Genomic DNA, 12603 nt, shown 5'->3' on the forward strand with positions numbered 1-12603 from the left:
AACTCATTGGCACAGGAAACAACTTCCTGAAAAGAACACCAACAGCACAGGTTCTAATAGCAAAAGTCCATAAATGGGACCACATGAAATTGAAAAACTTCTGTAAAGCAAAGGACACTGTCATCAAAACAAAATGACTGCCTACAGATTGGGAAAGAATATTCACCAACCCTACCCCTGACAGAGGGCTAATATCTAGTATATATAAAGAACTCAAGAAGTTAAAGAGCAGCAAATCAAGTAATCCAATTAAAAAATGGGGTACAGAGCTAAGCAGGGAATTCTCAATAGAGGAATTTTGAATGGCAGATAAATACTTAAAGAAATGTTTAATGTTCTTAGTCATCAGGGAAATGCAAATCAAAATGACGCTGAGATTTCACCTTACATCCATCAGTATGGCTAAGAAGAATAACTCAAGTGACAACATATGCTGGAGAGGTTGTGGAGAAAGGGGAACCCTCCTCTACTGCTGGTGGGAATGTAAACTTATACAACCACTTTGGAAATGAATCTGGTGCTTTATCAGACAATTAGGGATAGCGCTTCCTCAAGATCCAACTTTACCACTGCTAGCCATATACCCAAAAGACTCTCAAGTATACAACAAGGACATTTGCTCAACTATGTTTGTAGCAGCTTTATATGTAATAGCCAGAAGCTGGAAACAGCCCAGATCTCCCTCAGTTGAGGAATGGATACAGAAATTGTGGTATGTCTACACAATGGAATATTACTCAGTGATAAAAAAAAACAAGGAAATCATGTAATTTGCAGGTAAATGGTGGGAACTCAAAAAGATCATCCTGAGTTAGGTATCTCAGAAGCAGAAAGACACACAGGGTATATACTCACTCATAAGTGGATACTAGATATATAAGATAGGATAAACATACTAAAATCTGTACATCTGAGGGAGCTAATCAGGAAGGAGGACTCTGGCTAAGATGTGCAATCCCCATTCAGAAAGGCAAAGATGATGGACATCTATGAGGGAGAAAACGGAACAGGACAGGAGCCTACCAAACAGGGCCTCTGAAAGGCTCTATTCTGCAGGGTATTGAGGCAGATGCTGAGACTTATAGCCGAACTTCGTGCAGAGTTTAGGGAATCTTTTGAAAGAAGTGGGAGATAGTAAGACCTGGAGAGGACAGGAACTCCACAAGGAGAGCAACAGATCCTAAAAGTCTGGGGATAGGGGTCTTTTCTGAAACTGATACTCCAACCAAGGAGAACTCATGGAGTTGGCCCGGAACCCCTGCACAGAGGTAGCCTGTGGCAGTTCAGTATCCAAGTGGCCTCCATAGTAATGGGGACAGGGACTATCTCTGATGTGAACTTATTGGCCTGCTCTTTGATCACCTCCCCCCGAGTGGGGAGCAGCCTTACCAGGCCACAGAAGAAGACAATGCAGCCACTCCTGATGAGACCTGATAGACTAGGGTCAAAGGAAAGGGGAGGAGGACCTCCCTTTTCAGTGGACTGGGAGAGGGACATGGGTAGGGAAGAGGGATGGTGGGATTGGGAGGGGAGGAGGGAGGGAGGTACAGGGGGGATACAATGTGAATAAACCGTAATTAATAAAAATAAAAAATAATTAAAAAAAAAAGGTCTTGGCAACAAGGTTTGGTGGTGTACACATTTAATCCCAAACATGGGAGGCAGAGGCAGGTGGATCTCTACATTAGAAGTCATCTTGGTCTATAATCAAGTTCCAGGACAGCCATAGCTAGAGAGAATTTCTGTCTCAAAAGAAGAAGAAGAAGAAGAAGAAGAAGAAGAAGAAGAAGAAGAAGAAGAAGAAGAAGAAGAAGAAGAAGAAGAAGAAGAGAAAGAAAAAGTTCTTGAAGGCATTGTTACTAATTTTAGCTGAGATGCAAGAGCAATCATGCAACAATTGTTATGGGAATAACCAATCATTGAGTGGATTTTAGGCCCACTTCATGAGATAAAACCTGTATCTTACACTGATACTACTAACTTGGCCAAGAACCTGTAACTAGAGAGATTATGAGCACAGTGGAAAAATCTAATACAGTTTTTCTGCTAAAGAAATAGAGCAATAAAATTGTTCCTAAGGACATTTTTTATACCTATGCTTTGTTTAGTCTTTATCATCAAAGCTTCTTCCTGTCCTAAATAGAAATTAACCAAGAGACCTGCAACAGCACAACATGTACAGAATGAAACAATTCTATAAGGGATGTCTTCATCAAACCTCTTTACTAAAGACTTGGCAATAGATGTATGTGGAAAAGGGGGAAGAAAGTTGTAAGTTCCGAGGATACAGTATCTTGAAGACACAACCACTGTTTTTTATATGAACTCTCAAAAAACTGCAGCATGCATAGGGATGGCACAGTTTAAGCCAAATGAGGTTCCAGTATGCAGAGAGAGAAGTGGTCATTTCCCCCTTAACCAAGAAAATATGTGCATATTTTGCACATATGTGCTTATTGCTCTGCATTAACTCCTTTTTGCAGGATGCCTGAAAAATACAAATATTCTTGATTGTCCTCGAGTCAGTGTTACAAATGACTCTACTCTGTAAACTAGATTGAACTCATCGCTTTTCTTCAAGGAAGCTTGTTTCTTTGATAAAATAAAGTAACAAGTTATTCACTATTGGATCCATGACAGTTCAGGCTAAGTGTTGCGATGCTTTCATGTCAATCATACAGCCAGGTTTGACAAACTATTTTACAATACAAGCATTTTAAAAACAAACAAGAAGAAAACAAATACTGTTCACTGTATACTTTTTCCTTGTTTCTTTAATTTTTAAACACTTGATACATAATGGATGATAGAGTTTGATTGTTCAACATAACAAGCCTTAAAAGGAATCTCACTTTAGCAATACTAACACTCAAATAGGAGTTTGGGTATAACCGTTTTATCCTATAAAGAAGCATTATGGTGGTCTTACTGGTATTACTTCATTTTATCATAATGTGAAAAATGATGGTTTTAACATATCTCACAGTTACCGACTATACTGTTGCCAACAATTTTGTAGCTGAGGGCATGAACCATAGCATATTGGCTCACAGTATAATATTCTGCACTACTTTTAAGATGTATAATTTCATCAAGAAGTATCTTCCTAATAATTTGCTCATTGACAGAGAGCTGGGGTCACTTATATCACTACAATAATTCTTGAAACCATAACACATTAAAGTCAATGGGCCCAATGTATTGTGTACACATAATAGTCTGTCATGTACAAAGGGTCTTCTTGGTTGTGTGGATGTCCCTGTTAACTTCAAAAGCATCTACCCCTCCACAGGACCATGTTAGGTTACTCTGATGCAAGAGCACACGCTACCTTTGAGGCCCTTCTTAAATCTCCTTCGCCTCCTCCAACAGTGAGGCTACATAAAACACCAACATTCTAGCTGGTGGCTATCACTTTGTATCCTGTTGCTGCTAATTTAGGAGCTAATATTTTGCTCCAGACCCTGAAATGGACTTTGCTTTTAGTTTTCTGACTTTTCCAAGTCTTTCCTAAAATGAGGTCTCCTGAAACCTTACTCAAATAATATGAGGTTTCCTGGGTATGAATTACATATTTCCTAATAACCTCAGTAAAAAAAGAACTTAAGACTAGTTTTAAACTTTTATATTTGTTTTTTATGCTTTCCAAACCACATTATGTAATTGTCAACATATTGTGTGTGTGTGTGTGTGTGTGTGTGTGTGTGTGTGTGTGTGTGTAGAATCTCTTAAGTATGGGGTCACATATAAATCTCTACACATCAAAATATAAAGCCTTCTTATAAATGGGGTTCTTTACATATTGACAAATCATAAAGCTGATATAGTCATTAAATATCTAAACTAACATGTGCTCTGTGTATGTTTTATATAACACTTTAGTAATTATGTCTTACTGATAACATATTGTAAAAGCAAGTCACTACATCATTATAAATATGCTGTAAAGTTTCTTTCACAGAAATAAAATATCATTAAGATTAAAGATTTTTAGATTCTAGTTATGATTAGATATGTGATTCTTCATAAACATTTTCTCAATATCCGTGATATAAACTCAATATCTGAGGAAAAAATTTTAGATTACACGTGACAGTATTGATTTCTTCGCAGACAAACTTACCTCTCACGATGATGTTGGTGGACTTTTTCGCAGGGTTTCCCACATTATTATTGGCGATGCAGCTGTAAGTGCCGGCATCATCTGATGTGATGGCAGGAATGGTCAATGTCCCTCCCTTCAAAACAATCTTTTCCGGCAGAGTCCCAAAGGACCTGACCCAGGTGAGGGAGGGCGTAGGCTCCCCTCCTGTCGTAACACACACTAACGTTATGGCCTCTCCAGGATTTACAACTATAGGATCATCCACCAAGAGCTTAATTGATGGAGAGGCTAAAAGACACAAACAGAAGACATGCATTTACTGAGACACGCTGCAACTTGTGATCATAAGCAGGTTTTATAGCCACTCATTTAAACTGTAAAATTGTTCTTTTTATCAAAATCAGAGCATCTTACTCAAACTTTGGCCAGATGTAATACTTCTGTACTTCAGTTAGACAGTATAAATTTATAGAACTTGATTAAGTGTTTTATACCTGATGTGGTATTTTTGAGGCTATTTCCTCCAAATTGAAACATTCCCTCTAGAGAATGTCTCCAGAATTGGAAAATTAGCCAAACCTATCTGGTTCAGAAAACACGTGATATAAGAATCTTGAAGCTTCTCTGAGAAGCTTTACAAGTTTCCTCCCCAATCTCTGGTAGGAGAGGAGATTCTCTTCATTTGTACTGCCTGGACACGGTGAAGTAAGTTCTGTCAGTTCAGCTCTCACTGGTAGTCATCCACACTGGGTTTGTAGCTCCTGTGCCTCTGCTAGTCAACCAGCAAACTCATGGTTCCTTAGCTAGAATGAATTACTTCATGGGCTATTTTCAGTGTTCTAATGGAGATGAGTAGCCATTTGATTGTGGCACCACAGGAAAAGTCACACAAGATGCAAATATTCATGTCCCTGAGTTATTGCTGTGACAATATAATCACAAAAGTAACTAGAGTTGTCAAACAAGCCATCCATTTCGCCTTGTCTAGTCCTTGAGTTTTTATGAAGTGGATGGCCAATTCTTTCACTTTTGGTTTAATCGAGGATGCGCTGATTGAGTCTTACAACCTGAATTTAGCCAAATAACTATGAACATAAATCATCAGAGTCTCAGCACACAGCAAGCCTTGAGTGCTTTTCTTCCAGTGTAGATTCATGTTATGTGTTACCATCCTGGTCAGGAAGTGTTAGGTTGTGAGTTCTCCTAAACACAGCTTTACAGTTTAGAAAGAAACAATTACAAATGCCCCAACAGACTTATGGTTTAATCATAAAATTACCACAGCAAAAACCAAGTCTTTTCAAATTCTCAAGTTAAAAGATAGAAACACAAACATCCATTCAATTAAAAACAATCACTTTTTCACCAAACACTCAAAGCAGAAGCTACATAGAGAATATAAAATATTAATTTCATACAGGCGCATCATACCTATAGCAGAGTGTAATTATATACAGCACTTTTATAAGTATGAGTTCATTTGTTCAGGAATATTTGATGACAAAATGAAAGCTGTAATGTATGCACACACATATACACATATATATGTGACTATACATATGTATATATATATACATGTATATGTGTGCATGTATATATGCATATATATAGTTATATATGTTTATACATATTAGCTTTTGTGTTTTAAACAAATTCATCTTACATTGAAAAAGAAAGCAAGGGAAGCATATGGTGATGACTCGGTGCTCAGGATGCATGAGAAAGACGGGGAGTCTATTGCACTTTCAAACATCCTTGCTACTTGTTTGCTCTTCTACCATCATTAAAATAGCATGGGAATTTTCAAAATGTCAAAACATCAGCTTCTCTTACGTGCTGGAATTAATTATAAATTTATTATTAAAAATATGTTGGAAAATACAGATAGTAAAGGTGATGTGTGAAAGTCACCACAGCTGGGGAGAAGACAAAGTACATCAAAGAATTATTAAATATTTAACTAATGAATAGAAGATGTCACCAATTAAGTCTTATAAAATATGTATTATTTTCCTTATTAATATATTACCACAAGAGACAATTGAACCACCTACTGAAGTAAATAGAATAAAACTAGAATTTTAGTTAAAATAACATAGAAATCCTCACATTTACATCATACTAACAGTGTTTAAAGTGTTTTATACCACATTTAAGTTAAACTAAAAGTAATCCCTTTCTCACTCACTGTTCTCAGGCTATAATACATGTCTTTCAACACTTGGTTTCTGCACCCTGCATTGTAGGTAACTGGGTTTCACATTACAGAAAACTACTACCAGAATTTCTTCTGAGAAAGCTTTTTTCACTTTCTAGTGGTTTTGTTTTGTCTTCTTTATTTTCTATAGGTAAACGCTTTTCTTAAAGTTTAAATATTTTTTTGGATAGTAGAACACCTGTGTGTCATAGTGAAAATTACAGGAGGGACAGAAGAGTATAAAATGAAAACTATCCTGCTCTATTCTAAATCATCTGCCTCACAAATAGCGAAGCTTTTTAAATGTCCTTATTTTTTATAATAACTATTATTATACTTTAAATAAAATGATTACAACTCTTTTCACATATACTGCTTTCAAACAGTGTATGTTAACTTTTCCAATGAAAAATAAAGAACTTAATCTAGTTATACTCAAAAAAATTAAACTAAAAGAAACCAAGTCAAAGTTCACTAACACATATTAGGACTACAAAACACCAAATTTCCACTAAATAGAAAAGTATTTACCTTTATTTAAGGCTTAGAGGAGGAAGGGTTGTTTCTTATAAGGAATTAGGTATGATAGTTGCATTGACACCTGACTGCGTGATCGTGGACACATTCTTTCTCTTAGGAATACCTCTTTTGGCATTGTTAAAACAGAATAGAATGAGATGAGGGAGGGAGGATGGGGATGGGAGTGGTTGAGGGAGGGGGCTACAGCTGGGATAGAAAATGAATAAACTGTAATTAACATAAAAAATAAAAGTTTAATTAAAAACAGAGACTACAACTATCTTTTGGTGGATAATATAAATATGAAGTCGTTATTTATTTATCTACAAAAATATTTCAGATAAACTCACTGTATTTCAAAACTCATTTTCATGGGACTGATATGTTTTGTTTTAGCACTGTCCTGTAACTGTCCCAGCACCTTGAGGTCACACATCATGAGCTTTTTCTCCAGGAAATGAGGAAAAATAAAGCTCACTGTACTAAATCAGAGATCTAGCTGAGTGTATGTATGTGTTACCAAACATATTGGCTGAGTCAACCAACCACTGAAAACACACATCCATATCTACATATGGAGGCAGAAGCTCGTAATTCAAACACTTCAGGAATGAAAGTTATTTTCAACTACACAGAGAGTTGGAGGCTAGCCTGGGCTACATGAAACTTTATCTCACAAACATGAAACACTTAAATAAAGGAAATCTTTCAGATAAAGTTAAACATTTATACTAGCGAACACATTCTGTGCCTAAGGCCACACTGACCCTTGGCACACTAAATACACAGGAAAATGACCTGTACCCCGGACTCTCCACCTCAAGGATCAGGAACACAAAGGCTCATCTTGTTCTCATTTTTTTTTAATCCACATTTTCTTGTTCTCCCTGTTGATCTTCAGAGTAAAACCTTCTATTCCTAACAAATGTTGCTTAGTGATTTTATTGTATCTTGTCCATGTAGCTCCTGCCAAATGGCACTCTGGGTCCTTAGAGATTCTCAGGTACTCTTTGTAAACTCAGTTATATAATATGCGAATATGAAGTTGCTTTAATCCCAAGTATGGGACTTTAGTTGGGCTATAGTTTGTCCACAGCTGTTAATTGTCTTGTGTGGAGAGCGGCTTTTGGCCACTGGTAAAGGCTTTCCACATATGACATTGAGAAGGGTGTGGTCTTAGAAAGGCAAATGGGATGGACATTGGATGTGGAGAAAACAAGTAACAGGACAGGAGCCTACCACAGAGGGCCTCTGAAAGACTCTACCTAGCAGTGTATCAAAGCAGATACTGAGACTCATAACCAAACCTTGGGCAGAGTGCAGGGAATCATGTGAAAGAAGGGGGAGCTAGTAAGACCTGGAGAGGGCAAGAGCTCCACAAGGACCAAATATATCTGGGCACAGGGTTCTTTTATGAGACTATTCTCATAAAACTGTTGGAGATTTGTTCTCCAACCAAGGACCATGTATGGATGTAACCTACAACCTCTGCTCGGATGTAGCCCACGGTTTCTCAGTATCCGAATGGGTACCCTAGTAAGAGGAACATGGACTATTTCTGACATGAACTCAATGTTGGGCTCTTTGACCCCCCATCCCCGAGGGAGGAGCAGCCCTACTAAGCCACAGAAGAGGACTTTGCAGCCAGTCCTGAAGATACCTGATAAACCAGGGTCCGATGAAAGGGGAGGAGGACCTCCCCTATCAGTGGACTTGGAAAGGGTCAGGGAGGAGATGATGGAGAGAGGGTGGGATTGGGAGGAATGAGGGAGCTGGATACAGCTGGGATACAGTTAACAAACTGTAACTAATATTAAAAAAATTAAAAAAAATGAAAAGAGGGGTGTGGTCTAGGAATCTGAGAATACAAATATGAGGGCTGAGAAAGAGAAGCTGTGGCATTCAGTGTTGCTGTGTGGTGTGTGGCAGTTGGAGAGACCAGAGACCAGAGACCGTTTGGTAGTTTGTAGCACAAAGATGGAGAGAAACGCTTTGGACACAGCAGTGTGGCAGAGATTGCTAACTCTTTGTTGTTAATTGAGGTTGTTTTATAACCTTAAGATTCCCTTAATCCTAAACAGCTGGGAGAAGTAAGGGGGTCTGGGCTCTCTCTCCCCACTAACCTTTTCTCTCCCATGTAAAGGTTGAGAGGTTGGAATTGAGGTGAGGCCTAAATACCCCAAATAATGTAGAGTTTTTACAAAGAGCACTATATTACATAGATGATAGATAGATAGATAGATAGATAGATAGATAGATAGATAGATAGATAGATAGAAAAATAGAGATGATAGATGTATAGATAGTTATATGGATGACAGATAGATTATAGATGAAAAATAGATGATAGACATTACATAGATGATAAAAATAAGATAGAGGACAAATAGGTGAATGATAAATGATACGTAGAGAGATAATAGAGTATAGATAGAGGACATATAATAAATAGTTCACCACAGAGAAATGACAGGACAAAGAGCAACACAGACCAAGAGAACTGAGGAATGATAGGAATAAGTGTGTGAGAAAATGGAGGAAAAGCAGAGAAAGGGATAAGAAAGGAGGAACAAAATGAGAAAGATAAAAGGGGAAAAGATAATATGCTTTATATGAAGTGTATCTCCCAGAGTCATGTGGTAAACCTTGGTCTTCAGCTGATGCTGATTTTATAGAGGTTTTCGAAATTTCAGGAGCTGGGGTCAAGCTGAAGGAGGCAGGTGACTGGAGTAAGTTGTCAGCGCGGTGGGGGCTATCTTGAGGTTTATATATGTTCTTGTCATAGACCCCTCTGCTAGGCACCTCCTACAATGATGGATTGAAACCTTGGAAACTGTGAGTTAAGATAAATCATCCCTCCCTTAGGCTGTTTGCTTCTGGTGTTTGTTAAAATAATGAAAGCCTGGCTGAAATGTCTGACAGACAGGTAACAGATGATAGGCACGTTGGGGAATAGATAACAGAGAGCTCAATCCTTGGAGAGACAGGAGGTTAGACTGTCAAGAAAGAAAGATAGGTAAAGACAGACGAGTTAAAGAGAAGGGATGGGAAGAGAGACGAGGCCACAAAAGGTACATTTCTGTTTTCCAAAGGTCTAAACTCTTTTGTTCTGTCTTGTTTGACACAGGGTCTTATATACCTCATGCCTGTGTCTACCTCAGCGACTTGTTATGTTGGCCAGGGCTGGCTTTAAACTCTTGATCCTCCGGTTTCCATCTCCAAATACTGGGGTTACAGAGGCACACCACCACCTCTAGCCAAAATCTTAATCAAGATTCAATATAGCATATCTGAGGAAAAGAGATTTTTCCTGTATCCCTTTTAGTACTTTTTTCCCTAGTAAAGAAAAAGTAAATATTTTCCCTCTTGAGCTGATCAGGATTGACTTGAGAGGTCCACTGAGAGATAAGTGGCCTGTTGACTCTCATACACATATCTTCTAAGACTCGATATTGCACAACAAATGGGGCATTCTTTCCTTTGTTACCTTTGACAGTGCCAAGTGTGGCTCCCCTGAAATCAAGGACACAGTGAGTGTCCTTGTGGCCCTGGGAAAGAACTCAAAGCTGTAAAATGACAGAGTGAAAAGAACAGATAGACCAGTGAAGCTGAAGTCTCCAAGACAGTAGGAATGGATACACTGTCAGGGAAATACAGAATTCTATCAGAATTTTCAGATTTGGATGACAGTGTGGCCTAGGGTAAACATGCTGCCCTAGGAGTTTTGAGGACTTGAGTTCAATCCCAAGAATGCAAGAAGACAAAGCAATAAAAATATCTTCAGAACACTCTATTATGGTAACTGGGCTGGGATAAATTTCTAAAATCATGGCAATGTACATAGTTACAAAAATAAATTAAATTGTTAATGTTTATAAAACATATTTATCTCAAATCTGAATTTATAATGAGATCCCTGCTTACTCCAAATTATAACAATTCTTTTACCAGTAAAATTGTCTGTCGAGATTAAACAGTTTTTTAGTGTAATCTTACCAATTTAGTTTTAGTTGAAGTAGAACAGATTCAGTGACAAAAAGAAATATTTTATTGGGTGTATTTTTTTTTTTTTTGTATTTCAACCTATCAGTTGAGGAAAGCATAAAGATAAACATTCTTTTAAAATCTAACACTCGAACACAGTGCTAATCACGTCTGAATTCTCATAGACTTGGCCTTCCATGGATCTGGCAAGTTTAATTCTAAAAATAGAAGCTAGTTTGTCGCCTGGACTATAATTTAAAGAGCACAAGCTGGTATTTATACATACAACTATCAAATGTTTCAACTAAGAGCAGTTTGGTTCTTTGGACAGAAGTAATTCAAGGTTTAAAAAGTGGATTGATTCATAAGAAAAATGACTAGGAAGGAAAAACAAGTAAGAATTACTTGATAGAAATGCTCTCTCCTTGGTAGTATTTGCCTAATTTTTATTCTTCAAAATGGGTTTTGACTGTCATTCTTAGGTGAGAATTGAGGAGAGCATAGATAAGGGTGAGGAGGAGGCTAGAAATGGAGAAATGCTAGGAATGGTGCTATGATCATCAGGCTTTGGAACGTAAACCTGGCTATTGCCTGTGAAACCACAGGACAATGGACCTCAGAACTCTTCTTGATGACTAGATATCTTGGAGTTTAGCACCATCTATGGCTCTCTGGAACTTAATTTCAGAGGCTCAAGTGATGACCCCTGCATCCAGGAAAAATCTTTCTAAGGAGGATAGTTATTTCAGGTTTATCTCTTTTGCTGTGATAAAAACTCTGACCTCCCCTCTAAAAAAAAATCAGGCAAAATGGTTATTTGTCTTAAAACCCCAGATTACAGTGCATTATTCTGGAGAAGTTAAGGCAGAAATTTAAAACATGGTACTCATGATCAAGAGCAAAGGGAGAATACAGGCGTGGATCATAGCTTTCTTTTATAATTGATTAATTAATTAATTAAATTTTATTTATTACAATTTATTAACTTTGTATCCCAACTTTAAGCCAACCCTCATCCCCTCCCAGTCCTTCCCTCCCTGTTTTTTTTCTCCTCCAATGCTCTTTCCCCAGTTCACTGAAAAGGGAAGTCCTCCACCCCTTCCATCTGACCCTAGCCTATCAGGTCTCATCAGGACCAGCTGCATTCCAGCTTTCTTGCTCTTAGCTATCTTTTTCCTCTTTCATGTTGTTCAGGACCTCCTGTCTAGAGGATGTTGCCATTCAGGGTGGCTGATTCACCAGTGTACAACCCAGGTAATCCCCACTGACTTTCCTACTGGCCAACCTGACAGAAATGCCTCCTCCTTGACACCCCTTGTCAATAATTCCAGGTTGTGTCAAGTTGATGGCAAAAAGTAGCCAGAATATTAGTGTGCAGAAAATCTGGGTGGATATGATCATACTTAACAAAGTACACTTTGGCAGAGTACAGGGAATCATAAGAAAGAAGGGGAGTTAGTCTGATGGGAAAAGGATAGGAGCTCCACAAGGACCAAATATATCAGGGCACAGGGTCTTTTCTGAGACTGACATTCAACCAAGGACCATGTATGGATATAACCTAGAACCTCCACTCAGATGTAGCCTGTGTTAGCTCAGTAATCAATTGGTTTCCCAAAGTGAGAGGAACAAGGACTATTTCTAACAGGAACTCAATGACTGGCTCTTTGGTCTCCCCACCCCCGAAGGGAGGAGCAGTCCTGTTAGGCCACAGAGGAGGGCTTTGCAACCAGTCCTGAAGATACCTGATAAAACAGGATCAGATGAATAGGGAGGAGATCCCCTCTATCAGTGGACA

General features: G+C 38.2%; 1 protein-coding gene across 2 annotated transcripts in view; it reads right to left on the minus strand.

The window, feature by feature from the left end:
* Mdga2 (MAM domain containing glycosylphosphatidylinositol anchor 2) overlaps positions 1-12603 on the minus strand; it is an 886150-nt gene that overhangs the window by 262411 nt on the left and 611136 nt on the right. For both annotated transcript variants that reach the window (XM_060387568.1, XM_060387567.1), the window contains exon 6: positions 4124-4393. In XM_060387568.1, the coding sequence (XP_060243551.1) occupies positions 4124-4393 (270 nt within the window). The remainder of the gene's footprint in view (positions 1-4123; positions 4394-12603) is intronic.

This window comes from Meriones unguiculatus, chromosome 7, assembly GCF_030254825.1.
Source record: "Meriones unguiculatus strain TT.TT164.6M chromosome 7, Bangor_MerUng_6.1, whole genome shotgun sequence".
NCBI lineage: Eukaryota > Metazoa > Chordata > Mammalia > Rodentia > Muridae > Meriones > Meriones unguiculatus.